At 45.2% G+C, this 25755-nt stretch overlaps 1 protein-coding gene across 1 annotated transcript in view; it reads left to right on the plus strand.

Moving 5' to 3' along the window:
• Positions 1–25755, plus strand: part of SPAG17 (sperm associated antigen 17) — a 265350-nt gene that overhangs the window by 204565 nt on the left and 35030 nt on the right. Inside the window, exons 40-42 of the mRNA XM_084835270.1 lie at positions 17772–17874; positions 19238–19358; positions 22450–22557. Of these exons, the coding sequence (XP_084691396.1) occupies positions 17772–17874; positions 19238–19358; positions 22450–22557 (332 nt within the window). The remainder of the gene's footprint in view (positions 1–17771; positions 17875–19237; positions 19359–22449; positions 22558–25755) is intronic.

Raw genomic sequence — 25755 nt, forward strand, 5'->3', positions numbered from 1 at the left:
CACCTCCGTCTCCCTCAGGAACCCATCCGGGCCAGCTCCTCCGTGCAGCAGTCCTGCGGAGCCGGCTGCCAGGTCTGCATCACAGGCAATATGACTGGCCGCCATTGCTGGGCCGTATCGCTGGGCTAACTCCGGACACAAATGGCGTCCACTATGCCATTTGTGGCCGTAAAGCTGTTAGGTTAACCTAAACGCAGCCATTTACGGCTGCATTTAGGTTAATCTAACAGCTTTACGGCCGCAACTGGCATCCAATACGCCATTTGCATCCCTGTTTTTTCATGCGATAGTCTAGCCAGTGATGTGGATCTGGCGGCTGGCTCCGCAGGATTGCCACGGAGCGGAGCCGGCCCAGACGGATTCCGGGGGGAGGGATGGATCGCCTCCCCCAAGGGCGGATTCCCACCCGACCAGCAGGTAGGGAATCGGCCCATCCCTACTTGTGGGAGAGAACCTACCTCTCATTTCTCCTCACTTCTCCATAGAAGAAAGGAATGTGTGTTTTTTCTCCTGTGAGTTGGACTTTTGCAAAAGCAACAGCAGTGACATGGTGCTGCCTTCTGAAAACACAACCAAAAGGGAAAAGGACAGACTACCCCTTCTTTCTTCCATTGTGTGCTTGGTGGAGGCAGGAAGGGGTGGCTTTTCTCCCTTCCTGTTGGATTTTTGCAGGAAGCAGCAGCAAAGTACTGCTGGCAGTTTGTTTGTTTGTTTGTTTGTTTGTTTATTATTGACATTTATACACCTTATCTGCTAAAACCCATCAAGGCAGTGTACAACAATTTAAAACAATTAAACCTTAAAACAATAAAAACAGAGCATTAAAACAGTAAAGACACCGAAACATTAAAACAACACATTTTGGAAGGCCAAACTGAAAAGATGTGTCTTTACATGCTTTCTAAAGGCCAGAAGAGTGGATGCCAATTGTAGTTCTTGAGGAAGCAATTCCATAGTTTGGGGGCAACACAGGAGAAAGACCTTTCATGCGTATCGAGCAGATGGGCCTCTGAAGGGCCTGTCCTGCAGATCTTAGTACTTGGACAGGTTCATAGCAAGACAGGTGGTCTCTTAGATAGCCAGGCCCTAAGCCATTTTAAGGCTTTAAAGGGTAAAACGAATTCCTTGAATTGCTCCCAGAAGCAATTGGCAAGTAGTGCAGGTCTTTGAGTACAGATATAATATAATCTCAATACTGCATACCAGTTAGCAGCCTAGCTGCTACATTTAGCACCAAGCTTCCAGACCCTCTTCAGGGGTAGCCCCATGTAGAGTGCATTGCAATAATCTAAACGTGATGTAACCAAGGCATGGATAATTGTTGCCAAGTCAGACTCACTCAGAAAGGGTCACAGCTGGCGCACCAGGAATTATGCAAACACACTCCTTGCCACCACTGCCACCTGAAGGTTCAGGGACAGTGTAGGATCAAGGAGCACTCCCAAGCTACAGACCAGATCCTTCAGTGGGGGCACAACCCCTTCCAGAACAGGTTGAATCCCAGTCCCCGAGTCAGAGTTTATATTGACCAACAACACCTCTGTCTTGTCTGGGTTTTGCCTCAGCTTGTTCACCCTCATCCAGGCCATTATTGAACCCAAGCAATGTTCAGTAGTTTGAACTGCTTCCTCGGTGCTTGGTGACAAAGAGCAACAGAGCTGGGTGTTATCAGCATATTGGTGGCACCTTACTCCAAAGCTCCAAATGACCTCTCCCAGCAGTTTCATGTAAATATTAAACAGTATGGGGAACAAGATAGAACCTTGTGAGACACCACAGGCCACTGGCCATGGAGTCAAACATTAATCTCCCTGCACCACCTTCTGGACATGGCCTGACAGAAAGGACTTGAACTACTGAAAAACAGCACCCCCAAGGCCCAGACCCATCAGGCAGGCCAGAAGGATAGTATGATTGATGGTATCAAAAGCTGCTGAGAGGTCCAAGAGAACTAATAGGGTCACACTTCCCCCATCCAGCTCCCGGCATAGGTCATCCACTAAGGCAAGCAAAGACTCAGTCTCATATCCCAGCTGAAAGCTCAATTGAAATGGGTCCAGATAAACAGTTTCAGCCAGATGCATCTGGAGTTGCATTTTCTTCATCACCTTAGCCAAGAATAGTAAATTTGTGACTAGCCTATCGTTTTTCCATCTGAAAAATCTGAGACAGTGTAAAAGCCAGAATGAAACACCCTTTTCAAATAAAACTGATGTCAAAAACAATGGGACAGATCTTCTGTGTTCCTTTAATAAAGAATTAATAACCCTATTACTGCTTCTTTAAGCAAGAGGGAACATCCTCCTCCCGCAAACAGGCATTAATCACTTCCCTTAGCTGTGGCATCTGTCCCACCTTGGCTGATTCAATCAGCCAAGAAGGGCAAGGGTTCACTATACAAGTGGTGGCCCCCATTGCTCCAGATACCTTGTCCTCATTCCCAAGATCCACAAGCTGAAAAGAATCCAAAACAACTGGCCAAGGGGTAGCTGAAGCTTCATCACTTTGACCAGCCCCAATATTAGAGTCCAAGTCAAGGGAAATCCAAGCAACTTTATCAACAAAGAATGAAGCAAATTATTCACAGTGAGCCACTGACTCCTCCAGCTCAACTTCTCCAGCATCCTGGCAAAGGAGGCCTTGCAAGGTACCTTGCCCGGTTGGCCTCACCCAGTTTGCAAGAGAAAAACCACAGAGAAGAAAGAGAGAGGTGGGGGTTTTACCTGCAAGTTGGGCTTTTGCAGAAAGCTCTAGCAGTATCTTGCTGCAACATGAACAATGGGAGGGGAGTGAAACCACCTCTTCTTTCTTCCTTGTCCTCTGTGAAGGAAAAAAGCAGACTTTCTTTCCTTCAGTGGAAGTTTGAGGCCTACAGAGACAAAGGGGGAAAAGGTCAGGCTCAGAGGCCTGGAGTTTTTTGTTGGGAGGGGATATCTGAGAGCGCTATTTTCATTTTCATCACCCCAGTTAAGTTTCATTTCAATCTGTAGGCTGAAGGTCATAGTGACCTGGGAGGTTAGCATAGGGGGAGGCGTTCCTTGAGATAGTCCTTAGTTGTATAGAGCTTGTACACTAATTGTATACAATTGTATACTAATACCAACACCTTAAACCTAGCTTGGTAGCAGACTGGCAGCATAGTCATAGTATGTGTGCGATAAAGCACCCCAGTCTGCTTTAAGGCTAGACCATTCTGCACTAGCTGCAGTTTCTGAGCCAACCTTGGTTCTGAACCAACCTCCTATATAAGGAGGCACGCTTGTGAGGGAGCCAGCTGTCCGAGTGTGAGGAGCCCCAGTGACAAAGCGTCTCAGCCCCATTGACAAAGTGTAAGCAAACAAGCGAGTTAAGCAACTGTGTGAGGGAAAGGTAAGTGAAATTACTTAATTATCTACTAAATTACTCAGGTAACAATTTAAAATTGGTAAATAGCAGCTGAAGCCAAAACAAGGGCACAGCTAAATCCCAGAGGGTTAACCCCTTAGAGAGAGAGCTTAATATCAGGGAGGAATCTGGCTTGAATTTATAGGCCTTGCAGCCTTGCATTAACAAAGACCACTGAGTGGTTGAAAAGAACCTTAGCTGCATATTTTAAAGTAACCCCAAGCTTAGAAAGGGTAATAAGAATCTGCTTAAAGCGGGGAAAAAAGGGCAGGCTAGCTTCAGATTAGGCTCAGGCTTTAGGCCTTAAAGAGCAGTTCACAAAATATAGCAAGTTTAAGGGTTCAGCATATCATTTAAGTTTTAAAAAACACACAGGAAAAGGATCCAGACCTTGCAAGCTACAGCCTTCCCAAATCACCTACCCTTTGTTTGCTGTCCCCTCCAATGACTTGTTGAATAGAGGATCGCCCCTCAATAGGTCTCTCGTTGACTATTGTTAAGAGTCCTCCTTCCTGAATAGGAATCAGTGTGGAGCCATCTGACCTACATTCCCAGCCACTGAAAGCCAGTGCTGATCAGGAGTTCACACACAGCCTCCCTTGCTTTTCAAACGAGGCCCTCCAATCAGATTCACTGCAGCAGCAGTTGGGTCTATCTATATCAGGAGGCACGCTTGCGAGGGAGCCAGCTGTTCGAGCATAAGGAGCCCCAGTGACGAAATGTCCCAGCCCCAGTGACAAAGTGTCAGCAAACAAGCAAGTTAAGCAACTGTGTGAATTTAGCAACAGGGAGAGGAAGCCAGGGTGGTGAACTCCCCCCTCCTTACTCCATACTCACAGTAAGTAACTGTACACAAATAACTATAAATAATTTCCCCAACTTCTTGTACTAAAATACTAAGTTTTCCAGGGAAGACCCCCCCCCCCAAAAAAAACAGTTAGAAAGGTAGAAAGGTAGCCATGGGGAGGGGGCTATCCAGTGTATTGCACTGAGTGCCACGCGTACGACTGTCTGCCTGTTGGACAGAAGTCGTGGGTTTGTGCTCAGTGTAATGAGCTCCTGGCTCTAAGGGAACAAGTGTGTTCCCTTGAGGCCAAGGTTGCTGACCTGGAGAACCTAAGAGAGGTTGGTGGATGAGACCTTCAGGGACCGATTAGCTGTGTCCCACTCCCAGGGTGACAGCTCCTCTGCTGTCATGGAGAATGCAGGTCTCAGGGAAGGAGGGCATCATTTGAGGAAGAGGGAAATGATCCAAAGGGACCCATTCCTCAGAAGACAAGCAAATATCCTCTCGCACCGAGGATATGCTTCCAGGGGGAGGAGGGCTTGTGGTAGCGGGAGATTCGATTATTAGATACATAGACAGCTGAGTTTGTGATGGGCATGTAGACCGCATGGTGAATTGCCTGCCTGGTGCGAAGGTTGCAGATACCACGCGCTGTCTAGATAGCCTAGTAGATAGTGCTGGGGTGGAGTCAGAGGTCATGGTCCATGTTGATACCATCAATGTGGGAAAATGTAGTCGTGAGATCCTAAAGCGAAATTTAAGTTGCTAGGTAGGAGGTTGAAATTCAGGACCACTGAGGTGGCTTTCTTGGAAATGTTATCTGCTCCACACACAGGGCCAGCTAGACAGGTGAAGCTGAGGAGTCTCAATGCGTGGATGAGACGGTGGTGCCGGGAGGAGGGGTTCAGATTTGTTAGGCTCTGGGGGAACATTCTGGGACAAGCTGGCCTGTACAAGAGGAATGGACTCCACTTGAAACAAAATGGAACCAGACTGCTGGCACTAAACATAACAAGGGTGGCAGAGCAGCTTTTAAACTAAAGCCTGGGGGAAAGCCGAAAGGAGCTGGGAAGCACGTGGTTTGGGTTAAATCATCCCAAGGGGATGAAGATGAAAATGTTTTTGATTGCCCAAATGCAGAAGGGGAGGAAATAGGCCTAGGGATGTACGAAAGTCACTTACCTTTTTGCGGATTCTGTTCATGGTGGTGGGGAGGTGTGCCGTCCCTCCCCCTGGAATCCTCGACGGGGAGGAGGCGATCCGGTCCTCCCCCCCAGAATCCTCGATGGCCGGCTGTGCTCTGCGGAGGCTCTGCGGAGCATCTGGCCAGGCCCAGGCCAGGGCTGTCCGCAGCCGGATTTCCGGCCATGGAGGGCTCTGGGTAAAAAAAACACAAACGCGTACACAAATGGCGGTGGCTATGGCCGCCGCCATTTGCGTTCCTTATTTTTCTCCATCTTAGTCTATGTAAATATTTACGTAGACTAAGATGAAGAAAAGAAAGGGGAACGCAAATAGCGTACTGGGCGCTATTTGCGTTCCCCTTTCTTGTCTTCGTCTTAGTCTACGTAAATATTTACGTAGACTAAGACCGTGAAAAATAAGGAACGCAAATGGCGGTGGCTGTAGGCGCCGCCATTTGCGTATGCTTTTTTTTTTTTTTACCCAGACGTGATAGACTATGTAAGTCTTTACGTAGCCTATCATGTCTATGGGGGGGGGGGGGGGGAAGAAAAAAAACACAGACTGCAAATGGCAGTGGTGGCAGCTGGTTGGAAGACCAGCCGCCACCACCGAAGCTGCTGCTGGAGCTGCCGCCATCCGAAACATCCGCCCCAGATAAGTCTCGTCCCGGGGGTGATCCGCGGGGGGGTGGCAGGCCGTTCCGCGATCGATTTTGGGGGGCCAAATGCACTGGCATTCGGCCTCACCGAGATCCGTTGCGGAATTCTCTGACATCCCTAAATAGGCCAGGACTACATGGTAGAACATAATAGCGAATCAAAGGGGTCAAAGTCCCATAGCAAAAGATGCACACACCAGAGGCATCTGGGGAGGGACACCGTGTAGAAGTGTTTCTATGCAAATGCTAGAAGCCTCTGTGCCAAAATGGGAGAGTTGGAGTGCTTGGTTTTAAAGGAGAATCTGGATATAGTCAGCATTTCAGAAACCTGGTGGAGCAGAGAGAACCATCGGGATACGGTCATCTCTGGATATAAACTATAGGAAGGACAGGGAAGGGTGTACTGGGGGAGGTGTTGCCCTGTACATCAAAGAGGGCATAGTGTCGAGCGGACTAGAACGCCTAAAAGGACTAGGCTCTTCCACAGAAGCTTTGTGGGTGACAATACCAGGCTCCAAAACTAATTTAGCGCTAGGAACATGCTGTTGTCCCCCCAGACCAGAATGCTCAGAATGACTTTGAGATGGAAAACGAAATCAGGGATGCCTCCAAACAAGGATGGGTTGTAATAATGGGCGACTTCAATTACCCCCTCATTGACTGGATAAATGTATATTCCAGCCACAAGAAAGAGGTTAAATTTCTAGATGCCCTAAATGATTATGCCCTAGAATAGTTGGTCATGGAACCAACCAGAGGGAAGGCGACCTTGGATTTAATCCTAAATGGTGTCGCCCAGGACCTAGTATGACATGTAAATGTTGTCGAACCAATTGGAAAAAGTGATCGCAGTGCTATCAGATTTAATATATATTTAAGTGGAAAATTGCCCAGGAAGTCCAACATAGGCACATTTGACTTTAAAAGAGGAAACTTCTCTAAAATAAGGGAACTGATGAAACGGAAGCTAAAAGGGGGAGTCAAGAGGATCAAATCCCTTCAAAATGCTTGGAGATTACTCAAAACCACAAGAATAGAAGCCCAGCTAAAATGTATACCACACAGGTTAGGAAAGGTAACACCAAGTTCAAGAGGTCACCAGCATGGTTAACGAGCAGTGTTAAGGGAGCTAATAGAGAAAATAGAGCTTATTTCAGAAAATGGAAATCTTGCCCAAGTGAGCAAAACAAAAGGAAGCACAAGCTTGCACAGAGACGATGCAAGCAGGCAATAGGAGATGCCAAAAAGCATTTTGAAGAGCATATCGCTACCGACATCAATGCCAACAATAAAGAATCCTTTAAATATATCAGAAACAGAAAACCAGCTAGGGATGCAGTTGGACCATTGGATGACAATGGAGTTAAAGGAGTACTGAAGGAGGACAAGGAGATCGCGGAGAAGCTGAATGAATTCTTTTCATCCGTCTTCAGTGCAGAAGATATAGGACAGATACCTGTGCCTGAACTGATGTTTTCAGGAAGGGACACTGAGGAACTGAGGCAAAGAGTGGTGACTGACAAAAGATGAAGTTCTCAACCTTATTGATAAATTGAAAGCAAATAAATCACCGGGCCCTGATGGTATCCATCCTGGAGTTCTCAAAGAACTTAAATATGAAATTGCTGATCTTCTAACCAAAATATGCAACATGTCTCTAAGATCAGCCTCTATACCAGATGACTGTAAAATGGCCAATGTAACACCAATTTTCAAAAAGGGATCCAGCGGGATCCAGGAAATTACAGGCTGGTTAGCTTAACGTCTGTTCCAGGTAAATTGGTTGAAGGCATTATTAAAGATAAAATTAGTCAGCATATAGACAAGCCCTGCTGAAAAAGAATCAACATGGCTCTTGTAAAGGTAAGTCCTGTCTCACTAACCTTTTAGAGTTCTTTGAGATTGTCAATAAACATGTAGACAGGGGTGATCTGGTAGACATTGTTTACTTGGACTTCCAGAAGGCTTTTGACAAAGTCCCTCACCAGTGACTCCTGAGCAAGTTTAGCAGTCAACCTGTTCATAAATGATCTGGAATTCGGAGTGAGCAGTGAAGTGACCAAGTTTGTGGATCACACCAAATTATATAGGGTGGTTAAAACAGAAAGGGATAGCGAAGAGCTCCAAAAGGATCTCTCCAAACTGGGAAAATGGGCATCTAAATGGTAAATGCAGTTCAGTGTAAGCAAATGTAAAGTGATGCACGTTGGGGCAGAAAATCCCAACTTCAAGTATGGGATTTGAGCTAGCAGTGACTGACCAGGAAAGAGATCTTGGGGTTGTGGGAGGGAGCTCAGTGAAGTTGTCAACCCAGTGTGCAGCCGCTGTAAAAAAAGGCAAACTCCATGTTAGGCATAATTAGAAAAGGGATTGAGAATAAAACTACCAACATCATACAAATCTATGGTGCAACCACACTTGGGATACTGTGTACAGTTCTGGTCACTACACCTAAAAAAAGATATTGTAGAGCTAGAAAAGGTGCAGAAAAGATAACTAAAATGATCAAGGGGCCGGATCATCTCCCCCATGAGAGAAGGTTACAACGGCTGGGATTATTTAGCTTGGAAAAAAGGAGGGTAAGGGGAGACATGATAGAGGTCTACACAATTATGCATAGTGTGGAGAATGTGGATAGGGAAACATTTTTCTCCCTCTCTCAAAACACTAGAACCCGGGGTCATCCTATGAAGCTGATTGGTTGGGACAGATAAAAGGAAGTACTTCTTCACACAGCATATAGTTAAACTATGGAATTCGCTACCAGAGGAAGTAGTGATGGCCACCGGTTTGGATGGCTTTATAGGTGCTTAGACAAATTCCTGGAGGAAAAGGCTATCAATGGCTTCTAGTCTTGGTGGCTATGTGCTACCTCCAGTACCAGAGGCAGTGAGCCTATGTACACCAGTTGCTGGGGAACATGGTTGAGGGGGTGCTGTTGCGTTCATGCCCTGTTTGTGGGTTCCTGGTCATCAGCTGGTTGGCCACTGTGTGAACAGAATGCTGGACTAGATGGACCTTTGGTCTGATCCAGCATGGCTCTTCTTAATGTTCTTAGAGCAGCCCCACATAGTGTGCATTGCAGTAATCCAAACTCGAGCTTACCAATGCATAGATCACAGTGGCAAGGCTATCCCTGTCCAGGAACGGGTGCAGGTGGTGTACCAGCCTAAGCTTGTCGTAGGCGTTCTTAGCCACAGAAGTCACTTGGGCCTCCGATTACAAAGATGGATCCAGAAACACCCCCAAACTGTGAACTGGTTCCTCTATGGAGAGTACAACCCCATCCAGAGCTGGTCATTCTCCTATTTCCTGGACCTGGAAACCACTCACCCACAGTGCATGGGCCACTCAGAGAGCGGTTTTTGTGAACCGCCCAGAGAGCTTTGGCTATTGGGTGGTATAGAAATGAAATAAAGAAATAGTGCCTCTGTCTTTTGGGGAGTCAGCTTCAGCTTCACCAGCAATTAGTGTACATAGATATACTGCCTGACAGAAAGGACTTGCCTATGTACAGCTTATTTTCCAAGATACAGCTTATTGTACTGAATGGGTACCGGAACATGGCTGCGGTGGAAATTCTGTGGTTTATTGTATCCATCCTTTCTAGTCATGTGTAACTGGTGAATTTACTTGGTTTGGCTAACTTAAAAGTTAGCATTCTGGGCCATTCTGTTCTGTTCTGTTCTGTTCTGGATGGCTTTGGGGCGTTAAAGGTTAATAAAAATATATAGGAAATGTTTCAGTTCTCAATTATTGTACTCAAGTGTCTTCAACAGGCCACTGTTTTTGACATCACTGTGTGTGTGTGTGCACGTGCATGTGTGTCTGTGCATGACACATGGCATCTATGCATGGGTATCCACTCATAGGGGCAAAGGGGTGCAACCGGCCCCCCCCCACGGATTCCAGTGATGACATCATTCTGACAGCAGCAACAGTGGCTGCTTGTGCTGTGCTTGCCCCATCTATCTCTACTTTCGGTTTCCAGCCATACAGGCAAGGCTCAGGACAGGAGGTCAGCAGAGTAAACATGGGAGTGGGGGATGCCCTTGAGTTTAACCGGTGCGGCGGGAGCGCGTCCTTGTAAGGCAAAGAGGTAGTAGCAGGCAACTGCATGACCAGGCTCCTCCACACCAAACTAGCTCTATTCTGAGAGCAGAAACTTCATACTGCGCACACCTGCCCCATCTATCTCTACTCCAATTCCCTGCAACACCGGCAAATGCGCTCCAGCCAGGTCAGGGCAGTAAATTAAACCTGGGATGGGGGTGGAGTGAGCTCAGTTGCTGCAATGCAAATGGTAGAATGTGGACTTGGAAGGGGCAGTGAGGCCGGCTTTCTGGCAGGCCCAGCCAGGCAGCACCACAGCCTGTTAGGCCTTCGGATTGGTAGCCTGCGGGAGCGCTGGCCTCAGAAAGCATCCCTTGCTGATTATGACTGGAAATCACTGACTTCCTATCCTGTTCCACCTGGCATGGGCCCCGGCTGAGTTAATTTTAATTTAAAGTGAACCAATGAGTTGTTTTCCAGCCCACAAGTGAGGCAAGGTTGGGGAGAGAACATAGGAATGTCCCCCATCTGGGAAGCATGTGGGGGAGTTGCTTGAATGAACCATCCTTTCCAGTCTCAGAATCACAAAGGAAGATGCAGTCCTTACGTACACTGGCTGTTACCCACCCACCTCCAATCATGCATAGGATTGGGCTGTTTGTGTGGGTATGTGAAAGCACCTTGAAACCCTATGGTTTCACCTATGAAGGCTGCAAAAGTGCTGAAAGAGAACATAAAGGCAAGGGAGAGATGGCTAACTATCACATTATGAGGATAGCAATTCCAGATTTCACTAATGCTCATGGACATCCACAGGAAGGGGCAATTGATCCCCTGGGGAAGAGCGATAGTCTCCAGATTCCCAGCTTTTATTTTTTAAAAAGCAAGTCTTTAGTCCTTGTAGAACCCAAGATATGAGGCAAAATGTGAAGCCATTATTCTGCCTATTCATTTTGTGAGAAACTAGCCGGCTCCCACCTTTCAGTGTTTTTATCCAATGAATGAAGTCACAGAAATGGCTAACTTCCCTTGCTATCTGGGTGTGTTAATGCTTCTGGGTGTGTTAAGACCTTTTGGGCTCTTCCCTGTTAGGAAGTAATTGCAGCCTCATAAAAAAAGCAATTTAGAAATCCTGTAGCTGGGTTTGGTTTAGGTAGTAGTGTATCTACCTAAAAACAAAAGGTCTTTCTAACTCAGCTTCTTGTTAATATTTTTTTCTGAGTTTATAAACATTTAAAAAATTACCTTGACAATGTGTGCAGATAAAGTTCATCATTATTATACCCATACTGCAGGAGGCAGGGCTGTGGCTGAGAAAGTGTGAGTTACAGAAGTCCTGCAAAGTAGCTCAGTGTCGTTATTCTTATTTTGCAGAGGGTGTGTGAGTTAGAGTAGTGTATGACAACTCTTCAGTGTAGTCCATAGAATCAGAATAGTAGGGTTGGAACGGGCCTATAAGGCCATCGAGCTCCAACCCCCTGCTCAATGCAGGAATCCAAGTCAGAGCATCCCTGACAGATGGCTGTCCAGCCTCATCTTGAATGCCTCCAATGTGGGAGACCCCCCCACCTCCCTAGGTAATTGGTTCCATTGTCGTATTGCTCTAACAGTCAGGAGGTTTTTCCTGATGTTCAGCCGGAATCTGGCTTCCTGTAACTTGAGCCCATTATTCCGTGTCCTGCATTCTGCGATGATCGAGAAGAGATCCTGGCCTTCCTCTCTGGGACAACCTTTCAAGTACTTGAAGAGCGCTATCGTATCTCCCCTCAGTCTTCTCTTCTCAAGGCTAAACATGCCCAGTTCTTTCAGTCTCTCTTCTTAGGGCTTTGTTTCCAGTCCCTTGATAATCTTTGTTGCCCTCCTCTGAACCCTCTCCAGTTTGTCTGCATCCTTCTTAAAGTGCGATGCCCAGAACTCGACACAGTATTCCAGATGAGGCCTAACCAGTGCTGAGTAGACGGGAACTAGTACTTCATGTGATTTGGAATCTATACTTCTGTTAATGCAGCCCAAAAGAGCATTTGCCTTTTTTGCAGCCACATCACATTGTTGGCTCATATTCAGCTTGTGATCGACAACAATTCCAAGATCCTTCTCGCTTGTATTATTGTTGAGCCACATATCCCCCATCTTGTAACTGTGCATTTGGTTTCTTTTTCCTAGGTGCAGAACTTGGCATTTATCTCTATTAAATTTCATTCTGTTATTTTCAGCCCAGCACTCCAGTCTATCAAGATCACTTTGAATTTTGTTTCTGTCTTCCAAAGTATTAGCTATCCCGCCCAATTTTGTGTCATCTGCAAATTTGATCAGCATTCCCTGTACCTCCTCCTCCAAGTCATTAATAAAAATGGTGAAGAGCACTGGGCCCAGGACTGAGCCCTGCGGTACCCCGCTCATTACCTCTCCCCAGTTTGAGAAGATCCCATTGAGAAGCACTCTTTGAGTCCAATTCTGAAGCCAACTGTGGATCCATCAGAGAGTTGTTTCATCTAGCCCACTTTTAGCTAGTTTGCTCATCAGGATTTCGTGGGGCACTTTGTCGAAAGCTTTGCTGAAGTCGAGGTATATTATGTCCACAGCATTCCCACAGTCCACAAGGGAGGTTACTTGATCAAAGAATGAGATCAGATTCGTCTGGCAGGATTTGTTCTTGACAAATCCATGTTGGCTTCGAGTAATCACTGCATTGTTTTCAAGGTGCTTCCAGATGGATTGCTTTATCATCTGCTCCAGAATTTTCCCAAGGACTGATGTCAGACTGACTGGTCTGTAGTTCCCAGGGTCCTCCTTTTTACCCTTTTTGAAGATAGGGACAACATTAGCCCTCCTCCAGTCATCTGGCACTTCACCTGTCCTCCATGATTTCTCAAAGATAATAGACAGTGGCTCTGAGAGTTCTTCTGCCAGTTCCTTGATTACTCGAGGATGCAGTTCATCTGGCCCTGAAGATTTGAACTCATTCAAAGTCATTAGGTGTTCCTTGACCATATGCCTGTCGATCTCAAGCTGCAATCCTACTCCTTCAGCCTGTACTTCGCCTTTGCCAGGGGGCTCATAGACCCTCTTTCGGGAGAAGACTGAGTCAAAGTAGGAAGAAATTAGCTGAAGAAAGCTTTTTTGTGGCTTTTAGCATCCCTCACTAACCTCAGCTCTTTCTCAGCTTTAGCCTTCCTGACGCCATCCCTGCAATTCTGTGCCACCCCCCTGTACTCTTCCTTTGTTGCTTTGCCTTCCTTCCACTTCCTATATGTGTCCGTTTTGGTTTTCAGGTCATCTCTAAGCTTTTTGTGAAGCCACATTGGCTTCTTCTGTTGTCTTCCACCTTTTTTTTCTTGTTGGAATTCTTTGTAATTGTGCCTTGAGAATTTCCTTTTTAAAAAATGCCCACCCATCTTGGACTCTTTTTCTCGTTAGTCGCTTGCCATGGGATCTTACTGATCATTGTTCTGAGTTTATTAAAATCAGCTTTCCTAAAATCCAGGGTACGGGTTTGGCTACACTCGGCTTTTGCTTCCTTTAGAACCATGAACTCAAGTATAACATGGTCGCTTTCCTCCAGAGTTCCCATAACTACTACTTTCCCCACTAAGTCATCTCTGTTGGTTAGGATCAAGTCAAGGATAGCCAGTCCTCTAGTTCTTCCTCTACTTTCTGTAGGAGGAAGTTATCCGCCACACAAGTCAGGAATTTCCTGGAGGGGCCATGTTTTGCAGAATTTGTCTCCCAACAAGTATCGGGGAAATTGAAGTCTCCCATTACTACTCCATCATGCTTCCTTAAAACATTGGCTATTTGCTTTTTAAAAGCTTCATCCTCGTCTTCTCCTTGATGGAGTGGGCAGTAGTAGACTCCGACCACCATGTTGGAGTGTTGTTTGTGTTTCAGGGAAATGCAGATGGGGCTGTATAATTGATTGTAGCAGCAGTGCAATTTATTAAGGGTTACAATGGGTTGTTGTGATACATTGCTTCAAGAGAACCTGCCATTTTTAGCTCTTGCTCTTTAGCCCAAGTAGAACCTCTCCCCATCCCTATCTTAGTGTTGGCCTTGGAACTGAGACAATGTGCCAGGCAGCTCCACAGTGTTTTCGCATGTACTGTAGCAATAACGAAATGTCTTGAGAAGGTACCTAACTCTATTCTGTTTTTCCTGTAGAGGCTGCAAGCTGAGCAGGTCAACCCCTCCCCCCATTCACCATGCCTTTCAACCCTGTAATGGCCTTTGGCCCAAAGGATCATTACAGGTGTAAAGGGAGTCATGGAAAGAATTGAGGGTTTCAGCTGTGAGTGAAAAGACATTGTTCGGACACCAGATCTATCCAGTGAGAAACAAAGAGAGATAAATGTGGCATAGAAATTTCTCAGAGGCCAGGTCAACCTGTCTTGGTAGGTCTGGTGCCCAGGCCTTATCTCTGCTGAGTCGCCAGATTTACCAGAAATGGTAGACCTGTTCCATGATGCTATCAAGGCTGTTTTAAAATGTGCAACCATACACAAAATGTACAGTTCAAGGAAAATATGCAGTTCCAGAAGAACATTGCTGTAGTTCAAAATTCAAGCCATCCAAAAGTTGTACTGTTAGCTGATGTAAAAACTGGCTGATAACAACGTGAAAAGTAAAATGGGTAGTCCAGGCTCCTCTAGAGCCCTAAAACCTGATCAGGCATACCCATTTCTCCTTCCACTGCTAAAGACACTGCCCACAGACTCCACTGTTACTCTCTAGAGCTGCCTTCCCCAGCCTGTGCCCTTCAGATGTTTGGGACTTCAACTCAGTCATCCCCGGTCAGCATGGCCAATCATCTGGAATGCTGAGGTTGCAGTCCAAAACATCTGGAGGGTACTAGTTTGGGGAAGGCTGCTCTAGAAAATGTGCACCAATGTTTCCAAGATGAAGGAAATCATTCTAGGACGAGTCATGGGAAATTGTCAATATGATGATAAAGGCAGTGATGCCATAAAATATACAATATGATATTCTTAAGACAGCTGTACTGTGTTTGTGCATTTGCAGTTTTTTTCTCTTGTTCCTAGATGTTTTCTTTTATCCCTCATTCCAAATAAAGTTTTGTTGGAGTTTATGATGCTTCTTGAATATAACACTCTTCTGCATTAATGCTGTTCATTTCCCAGAACCTTCTACTACTGTGTGTGGGCTGCTAATTGTCATAGAATGTGATACACGGCAACAATGAGCACACACAAGGAAAGTGCACAGATGTGTTGTAGTGGTGTGATCTATGCACACACATTACAGCTACAGCTCTGTTTTATCTCCCATGCTGTTTAACATCTACATGAAACCTCTGGGGTTATCTGGAGGTGTGGGCTGAGGTGCCATCAATATGCAGATGACACCAAGCTCTACCTCTCTTTCATCAAACCCAGGTGAGGCAGTGGCTGTTCTGAATCAGTGCCTGGGCACGGTAATGGACTAGATGAGGGCCAATAAACAAACTCAATCCAGACAAGACAGAGGTACTCTTAGTGGGTGGTTCATCTGCCCGGCTAGGTGATATTCAACCTGTTCTGGAGGGGTTGCACTCCCCCTGAAGGATCAGGTTCATATTTTGGGGGTGCTCTTGGACCTAGAACTGTCACTTGCGGCACAGGTGAACTCAGTGGCATGGAGTACTTTTTATCAGCTTAGGCTGGTATACCAACTACACCCTCATCTGGACAGAGATAGCCTAGCTACAGTTATCCATGCTCTGATAACTTCTCGTCTGGATTACTGCAATGTGTTGTACATGGGGCTGCCTTTGAAAACAGTCTGGAAACTTCAGTTGGCCCAAAATAGGGCAGCAAGATTGTTAACAGGGACTGGCCAATGACCTCATATTACGCCAGTACTTTTCCAGTTGCACTGGCTGCCAGTCCATTTCCGGGCCCGATTCAAAGTGCTGATATTAACATTCAAAGCCCTTAACAGCTTGGGGCCAGGTTACCTGAAGGATCGCCTCCTCCCATATGTGCCTGCCTGGACTTTAAGATCATCTTCAGAGGCTCTTCTCCATGAGCCCCTGCCAAAGGAAGTGAGGTGGGTGGCTACCTCACTTCCTTTCTTCCACAGCAGAAAAGGGCCTTTTCTGCTGTGGCACCCCGGCTGTGGAATGAGCTCCCTAGTGAGGTTCGCCTGGCATAAGAAAAATAGTAGAATGAGTGAAAAATAGTACATTATGGGATTTCTAGTGCCTTGATTCAGAGAAAGGCACAGGAGGGTTAGTTGTGGGCTTTCCTCATGTTCTTTCATACCAGCTTCTTTTAGCAGCATCTTACTTCCAGAGTGGCAGAAGTAGGGATGTACGAAAGGTACTTACCTTTCCGCGGATTATGCTGATGCTGGGGGGGAGGCGTTCCGTCCCTCCCCGCGGAATCCTGGCTGGGGGGGGGAGGTGCTCCATTCCTCCCCCCCAGAATCCTGGCCGGCCGGCTCCGCTCCGCAGGGATTCTGCGGAGCCACTGGCCGGCTCCGCCAGCAGCCGGACATCTGGTTGCTGGCTAGCAGGGACGCAAATGGCGGCGGCCGTAGCCATCGCTGTTTGCGTCCCTGCAGTCAGCCATGATAGGCTACGTAAACGTTTATGTAGCCTATCACGGCTGATTATAAAAAACAAAAACGCGCGTACACAAATGGCAGTGCCCATGGGCGCCGCCATTTGCGTTCCTTATTTTGGCACGTCTTAGTCTACGTAAACATTTATGTAGACTAAGATGGCGAAAATAAGGGGAACGCAAATAGCGTAGCGTGTACGCTGTTTGCATTCCCCTTATTTTCGCCGTCTTAGTCTACGTAAATGTTTACGTAGACTAAGACATGCCAAAATAAGGAATGGAAATGGCAGTGCCCATGGGCGCCGCCATTTGCGTACGCGCGTTGTTGTTTTTTTAATCAGCCGTGATAGCCTACGTAAACGTTTACGTAGCCTATCACGGTGTTTTTTAATTAAATCTAGCCGTGATAGGCTACGTAAATCTTTACGTAGCCTATGACGTTTTTTTGTTTTGTTTTTTACCTGGAAATGGCAGCGGCGGCAGCCGGTCGAAAGACCGGCCGCCGCCAGAGCCGCTGCCGGAGCCGCCGCCGCCAGGAAGATCTGCCTAAAGTAGGTCCTGTCCCGGGGGGGGGGGGGCGGAGGGCCATTCCACCACCGATTTCGGGGGGCCGAATGCGCTGGCATTTGGCCTCCCCGAGATCTGTGGCGGAACTTTCGTACATCCCTAGGCAGAAGCAACTTCCAATATGGTGAAAGATAGCTGGTATTCAAAATGGAAGGCAAAAGTCACACATGCATTCACAAGGCCATACAAAGGTCTTACTCAATTGAAGCCCATCAGTTACATCAATACCAGTTCTCTTTTCTCCTTAATCATATTGGTAAAGTTGAGAAAATACTAATGATACCCATATATAGGATCAGGAAGAGAGGCCGTTGCCCAATTTTTCACTTTTAAACATTTTAAGTCTGACTATTTGCACTTACTGGAATGGACCAAGACTTAGTCATACTAAGAGTAATCCTAATACAATCAGTGGGACAAGTAAGTCTTGAATAACACAACTCCCTTTGATTTCAGTGGGTCTAGTTTAAGCATGACTAAGCCTGGATTTTATTCCTGGACAAATTATTCGAAAATAATGCGAAATAATTGAAATGTTATGGGTTTTTCTCCCCCCCCCCCCCATTTAAAAACCTTTTAGGCAGGAACTCGAGGATGGGAAGAAGTGTCTAATGAGGATGAGGAACAAAATCATCCCCCCTTATTTCAGATCAGAATTTGGCATGGAATTTCTGCAAAAGGAGGTAATCGGCTTGTGGGAGCTTGGTAAGCTTGAGCCACCACAAACATTTCATCTTGACCATAGAAGGCAACTTACAGGTTGCTCGTATAACTTGGCCCTTTTTATCACTGGAAAATGTAGAATTGGGTGTCAGGGTTGGTGTCCCTGTATTGGAAATAAAGCCTTTGACCACTACCATGCAAGGAACATCCATACACACAAGTCCTTTTATTAGCCTTCCTTTAAGAAGTAGTGCCATGATAAACTTCCAGAAAGCAGTAACCAGGAACTACTCCATACAATGTAATACCACCACTTCTATGCACATCTTCCAAAGGAAGGAAGAGAGAGACTTTGTTTCTTTCCACGAGCCTCCACATAAGGCATTTCCACATGAGGCATTTATTGTGCACTCATGATTTCTCACTCATGGTAGTTTGCAGGTCATTTACATGACATCCTCATCCTCCAGGGCCTCTCCTGTGCTTTGGAACCATTTTAGCAGCTTATTTTCTAACAAGGAAAGTCTGGTATTATTTATGAATGGCGGGATAAAGCCTAGTGTAAGTGTAATAGCGCAATTCTGCTATACCACAGCACCACCTAGTGTTTGTGCAATGGAACATAAGGAAAAGAAGAGAAAGAAAACCCTGGAAAAAATACACATGTAAAGAAGCCGATCTTAATCCTGCAAAGAAACTGGAAACAGAACCCTCAGTAAAGTGGTGGGTTAAGTCTGTAGAATAGCTCTGCCCCACATGTACATAATCTTTTATAAACATGAGTCAGTTCTGGTCCTTTGGGCCATGGTCTTCAATCTCAGATTGCTGTTAGAGGTTTTTATTTTCTACTGCTTTTAAATACCATTGGATCATTTTTAAAGAACATAACACTTGTTTTAGCAATATGGTGGTTTTGGTGACTTCCTATGCCTCTGGCAAGAACCTTCACACCCACCTGACATATCCATGCTTGAAGCCCTGATGAAACCTTTATACAGTTTCTTCTCCTAAATGAGAATAACTCAGATAAGGAAAATGGAGTCGTGGCAATAGTTGCAGTGGAACTGGAAGGACATGGATTATATGAATACACTACTTCTGTATCTGAAGCAAGAATAAATCTTATTATGATGATTGATCTTTAGGCTTGCAATTCTGTAGCCTCTTCCAAGCATTTAAGTCCCATTTAAGTTAGGCCATTTTCTTTCTATCTTCTCTTTCCCCCCTAAATATGTACAATAAGTCTACTGTAGATGTTAAGCTAACTGTACTAACAAACCCACGTTGACCTATTTTAAGGATGTTTGTTTCTTTTACTTCTTTTATTTTGACTTAATTTTTCTTAGAAAATGCTGTTCCTCATTTGTTTTTTTCCCCTTAAAGCTTCCTGATGTTGAACATTTTTCAAAAATGCTCCCTCCGTTTCCAAAGAAAGAAAAGAAGGAACTATTGTTGGACACAATTACAGAATCCAGTGAAAGCAGAACTGTTGAATGTGCTTCAGGTAACACTACAATACAGAATTACTTTCTTCTGAATTTGCTCCGTGCTGGTTCCCTTCCCCCCAATTTTGCTCTTACAGCCATCATATTTGGACATGAAAGGATCGTTTGCAAGCCCATGGCATTTTCTCATGTGCTTGGTGTGCTGCTGTAAAGCACAACTGGGCATATAGGAAGCATCACAGAAAAAAGCCAGTGCCTTTCCCCTCTCAGGACAGCCCCACATATTTAATGAAGTTGAAATTAACATTAACTTAAATGAAACACAAATGCCAGCTTTACCCTCCCCGTTAAATATGGAACAACTTTCTTTTCCCTCTGCAATGCTACCTCTTCCTTTGGTATCGTTATCAAACACCCCTTTTTATCATATGATAATATCATCTAGTAAAGAAGTCTCGTGATTGTTGTCCTGGCTCATCGCACCCCAAATGACCCAAATATGTACTAGTAGTTTTTCCTGAATGCTTCCGATGTTTGTTTATTTATTGTTTTTTTAAAAAATATTTCTAGGCTGCTTTTCAGGGCAGGAGCCCTCCCAAGATGACTTACAACAATAACATTCATATAATAAAAACTGGTGCAATAATAAAAACAGCAAACATTCCAAAAAATAACAAACACCAGTGTTGCACAAAATGCTAGTTTCGCCCCCTGGAGGCTAGTCCAATTTGCCCCAAAGAGGAGAGTCAACTTCAGGCTGGGTCCAACTCGATTTTATTGTTTGCAAACAATTCGACAGAGGAGCTCACGCTCAAAAGCAGAGTCGACCCTGGGCAACCCCTGCGCTACAGTTTTATCACGTCAGCTTGCATTCCTTAGCCAGCGTGTCACTTTGATTGGTTGCTAGCAGTTTGCTTGGCAACCTTATCTTAGGGTTACTGTCCGCTCATTCCAGGCATGCGCAGCTCTTACAGTACTACGTGCTGCTTAAGACACATACAATGGCTTTTAGGTTACATTTTTACTACACCAGCATAAGACAAAATGTACAACACAATTGCAGCTACAGACCAGAAGAGTCCAATAAAACATAATCAGGGGTAGGCTAGAGTAAACAAGTAAGTCTTCATTGCCTTCCTAAAAGCCTGCAATGAGGTGGCCTGGTGCAACCTTGATGGCAACGCATTCCAGAGGTGTGGGGCCACTGTGGATAAGGCCCTGTTTTGTGTACTTGCCTATCTTAGTGCTCTCAAAGGTGAGCAGATGAGAAGGGCCTCTGTTGCTGATCTTAAAGTGTGGGTAGGCTGATATGGATTAATTCAAGTCCCAAACCATTTAAGGCTTTAAAGGTCAAAACCAGCACTTTAAATTAGGTTGGGAAACACAGTGGTAACCAATGCAGCTGGCACAACACAGACATTATATGATCTGTTCTATATGCTCCATCCTTCTGTCTTCCTGGGGAATTTCTAACATAATGCTCCTGGGGTCTTCTAATATTTGGCCTTCTTCTTTGTGGTCACTGTGCATCATACATATGGGCTCTGCTCCTGCACTGAGCCTCTATTTGGGAAATGTCTATAGCTGAGGAACTTTTTGGCGGGAACCCTCCCCCACCATCCTACTGCACATGTCTGAGCGCATTCCCGCCTATCTCTTCAGTTCCTTTTCGACCGCTGTAACGGCTGCCTCTTCGGGAACTTTGTGTTTTTTGAGTGAGTTAGTGCTGAGGTTTTTTCCTGTTACTCTTCTTGTTAACTTAAAAAAAAATTACAATAGTTAACTGTTTTGTTTTTTTAGTTGTTTTGCTAATAGGTGATCATTATCGACATAAGGCATGAAAGGCCCCCTTCAGAAAGTGTGTCCTCTGTGGCAGTAAGTTGCCCTCTTCTGATGGCCACTCTTTATGCCTCCTGTAGCTTGGGGAGTCTCACATTGTGGAGACCTGCCATCATTGTCAATCTTTCTCCAAACAAGCCCATAGAAATCAGTTGGACAGATTGAAAGCAATCTTGTGGGAAAAGGCATTGGAGGCTGTAGACACCCGACAATCTCATCAACTCAAAACGAGGGCTTCTGGGCATAAAGGGATGCTGCTACCTGTGTTAGCTTCACACACACACACGCATGCACGCACCCTCAACATCAGAGGTGGAGCAAATGGACCTACCCAAGCTAGGTCATTCTCTGACATTGTCTGTGGCTAAAAAGATCTTCAAAAAGGCAAAGCACCCTAAGCTAGCGCCAGAGACTGTACCAAAGATCTTTGATACCATTGACCATCATATCCCCCTGGACCAACTTCATGAAATAGTTATTGGAGGTACTGTTCTTGGGTTGTTCTGGTCCTATCTTCAGGGTCAGTCTCTGAGAATAGTTTTGGGGAAGTACTCATCAGCCCCCTGATGTTTAGGCTGTGGGATGCAGCATTATCCCCAAAGCTGTTTAACAACTATTTGAAGCTGCAATCATTAGGGGATTTGGAGTAAGGTGCTCTATTTCTCTGCAACATCTGAATCGGGAGTCTATGCAAGCCTTGGACTGGTGCCTGGATGCAGTGGTGGGTTGGGTGAGGGCCAATAAACTGAGTCTGAATCCTGACAAGACAGAGGAACTGTTGGTGAGTGGCTCCTGTGTCTGGGAAATGGGTCAGTTGCCTGTTCTAGATGGGGTTGCACTCCTGCTGAAGGAACAGGTGTTTGGGGTGCTGTAGGAGTACTCACTAATCCCATGCTATCACTGGAGGGCACAGGTGACGTCAGTGACTACAAGTGCCTTTTACCAGCTCCAGCAGGTAAGACACGGTCATTCCTGCACAGGAATAGCTTAGCCTCTATGCACCTTCTGCATGCAAAACATGTGCTCCATTGCTGAGCTATGTAGACCATCATATGTGGTACACAGGAAAAGACCCTGAATATTTTAATTGAAATTATGATCTTCAATTAGGATGCTTGTTAGCAATGGGCAAAATCTCCAAGATGTCCTTTTGCACACATCCTATTGAAATTATCTATTCAAGGAGCAAGCTGTTGTGCATAGCTCCCATTAATTTCAATGGGCTGTGCATTGGAGTACTTGGAGGATTTTGCTCTATGTGTGTAGAATGTATGCTGTTGCTTTGTCAAAATAACTATTATATTTCCACAGAAGTTCAAGACCACTTGGTCAGAAGCAAGCATTCTGGAGATTTCCACTCTAACTCATCGGTTTGTTCTTCAATCCATGGTGAAATCTCCCCAGATCTCTCCACAACAGGTAAAGCATTTCCATGGTTGGTTTGGAGAAGGCAGTTATACATTGGGTTTAATAACAAATAAAATGTGTCAGCTGTCAGAAATCTGCTAATTTACATGATGGCAGAGTGATAGACTAGCAGGTTATAGATTATATGCCTGTCCACTGGAAGTAGCCAAGAGGGATGACATGACTTTGGGCCAGTCACTGACTCTCAGCCTAACCTACCTCACAAGGTGGTGGTGAGGATAAAATGGAGAGGAGAAGGATCATGTATGCTGCCTTGGCATGCAACATTTTCTGCATGCTTCCTTTTCTACTTCCCTAAGCACTGAGAAGATTCAGGAGCAGCACTAACGGATCTAGATTCCTTTCCATGAGAGAGCACTGGAGATTTAAGGTGCCTTAGAGCCCATATTACTATTTCCAAATATACACATATAGAATAAATGGAGGCAAAGAGGCACACCTGCAAAGCATCAGATCCACAACCCCTCATCAGATCAAGATGGTGGGGAGGAGACTTTAAGGTTTTGGTACTTGTTTACATAGCCCTAAACAACTTGGGATCCTTAAAAGATCATCTCACCCCTACCTGCCTGTTCAGTTGCTGTGCTCATCATGAGATACCATCCTGGTAGTCCCTAAGATTTCAGCTTGGAATAGGGCCTTTCGCATCATAGCACCCACTCTCTGGAACTCTCTACCAGTAAAAACTATAGACAGGCACTAACTTTTCTGGGTTTATATTGTATTCTTTGTACATTGCTCAGAATTTTTTTTTTTAATGTAAGCAGTTCATAAATCCTAGTAAATAAATAAAGACTGCAACTGCTTTTCCTATCTTTTCCACAGCCGTAGTGTTGCAGAACTCAGTGTCAGAGAGACCACGGAGTGAAGGAAAAAGAGTTTATTTATCGCACGGGCTTAAGGCTGGAATCACTTCCAAAGAGCCAGAAGCCCCGATTTACATCAGCACATTGTTTTTATAGATATTGTGACACATAGGAAACGGCTCCTCCTCTCCCTCCCATGTGGGGTTGCAGTCCTCAACATTTCTTCTCCTAGCACCATTGTTTATAATACAAGAAATGGGTTATAGGGTAGCCATGATAAGCAGAGAACAGCAGAGAACATGATATACAATTCTATGACCTTAGCCTTTGTTGACAAGATAAGAAATTCCTGTGTCTCGTCAGCTTACAAACATATATTTCAGAGAGCAAGAGCTCAGCAAGAACATGAAGCATGAGACTGCATGAGGCTACTTAGTCTGACCCCTGATATGGCTGCTACATTCCCCCCTTAAATGCATAATTTCATTACAATTATAGCATTTTATTACGCAAATAGACATTCTGGTTTGCGAAGCATAACACAGGACTCTTATAGCAACCCTCTTACTTAATATCTTGTTGAGCTATTAGAGCATAGAGGGCGGCAGTTTTACTAGCTGAGACATAAAACAGATTGGTTAAACAGCGCATAAGACAAGGAATGCAAAGGCATAACAGTATCTTTATGAACAACACTGGTAGAATTAGGATGAACAATGCCTTAAGCCAGCTAAGATCTGGAAGCCAAGGGGTTAACCAATTTAGCTAATTGTTTTGTCCCATTGTTATGTTAGCTACTATATTATGCATGCAGATTATTGATTCGAACATCTACAGCATTACTATTATTAGTCAAATTAAATGATGGAGGAGAAAAAGATAAAAAAAACCTGTTTGCAGGTATATCTCTTGGCAAACAAAAATGCTTTACTCCAGTGATGTTAGCTAAGTGAAGCCAGTAATTATCAGCGAATCGCGGGGACAAACTTCTCCCTCCAGGGGCAGACCCCCTTTTTTCGCACCGTATTAAGGAAACACAATGCAACACTACTAACACTACAACACGCATGTTTGATCTTCTTTGGGATCTGACCATACGCTGGGCAGCTATTTACCTGGTAAGCTGCAGTAGGGTCTAGTCCCCTTCTTCAATTCTCCAGTTGCAGGTCTGACCGTACGCAGGGTGGACAGTCTCCCGGTGTACCCACAGCCTGAGTCTAGCCTGAGTCTTCTTACTGCTTTTTCAGAATAATTTTTAAAGGATTTTCAGCTACAGTCCACTTTCCCTTTTGCTTTTTTGACTCGTGTCCAATGTATCCAGGGTTTAACTCCAGCTACTTTTACAGCTGCGGGGGTGGAAAGTAAGACAGTTTTTGGTCTTCTCCACTTGGGAGTTAAAGGGTCATTTTTCCACTCTTTAACCCATACTTCATCTCTTGGTTGGAAATGATGAACTTCTGTGATGGGAATTGAGGGCTTATTTTCTAAGACAAAGCGACGCTGGGCTTGAAGAACTTTGCCCAGTGTTTGGACTTCTTGTTTATGGCTAGCGTTTGCTTGCTCTTGATGCCACTCCAGTGTCAATCATGAAGTCAATGTCACGGCCCCTCTCAAGCTGTCTTCTCTCTCGCCCGTTCTGGCTCCTTTGGTTTTCTCCTTTGTGTATTTCATTTATTTCATTTATTGGTGGCATTCATGCCACCAATGTCTATCTTGTCCACACTGGGCACACTGTGCCTCTGCCTCTGCTGGGTCTTTTTCTATTTTCTTGTCCACGTCTTCTTGGGCCTCTGGGTCGAGGGGGGTATACTGGCGATAGGCATCTAAAAGACGCTTCAAGTACGCTCTAGGGCCTCGGTGGCACCTTGCAGCACTTTAGACACTTTGGTCATATTAACTGACTTCTTCATACCTGCCTTCATGGCTTCTAACAGCAGGGTTTGATACTGGGTGAGGCGCTCTAGCCCCGCTTGTGTTTTGGGATTCCAGCGGGGGGGGGGGGGTTACTTACAAGGAGACTTTATTGGGTAACTTACAGCACACAGGCGTACCTAATGGTTGGATCAGACAGCTTCTCTGAACCACGAGCTATCGGGCTAAATGGGTTTTATACCATACATGTTACCCATGAGGCAGCACAACACTAGCAAACATTTTCAGCATAGGCTAGAAGTGTTTGGTTCTCAGGCACAGCTTCCTGTAAACAAACTTCGCTTCCCAGGCAAAGTGCTTGATAACACTTTCATTCATTAGTATGGGAAGAGAAATCTCTCTCTCTTTCTTTTGCTTTCTTTTTCTTGCTGATCTTCCTGTATTGCAGATCATGTTTCAAACTTTTTATATAAAACTTTCTGCTCCATGCACCAGCCTTGTCTCTTCATTT

The sequence above is a fragment of the Heloderma suspectum genome, chromosome 2 (genome assembly GCF_057233095.1).
Source record: "Heloderma suspectum isolate Gila_16-S chromosome 2, 16-S_ref, whole genome shotgun sequence".
Classification (NCBI taxonomy): domain Eukaryota; kingdom Metazoa; phylum Chordata; class Lepidosauria; order Squamata; family Helodermatidae; genus Heloderma; species Heloderma suspectum.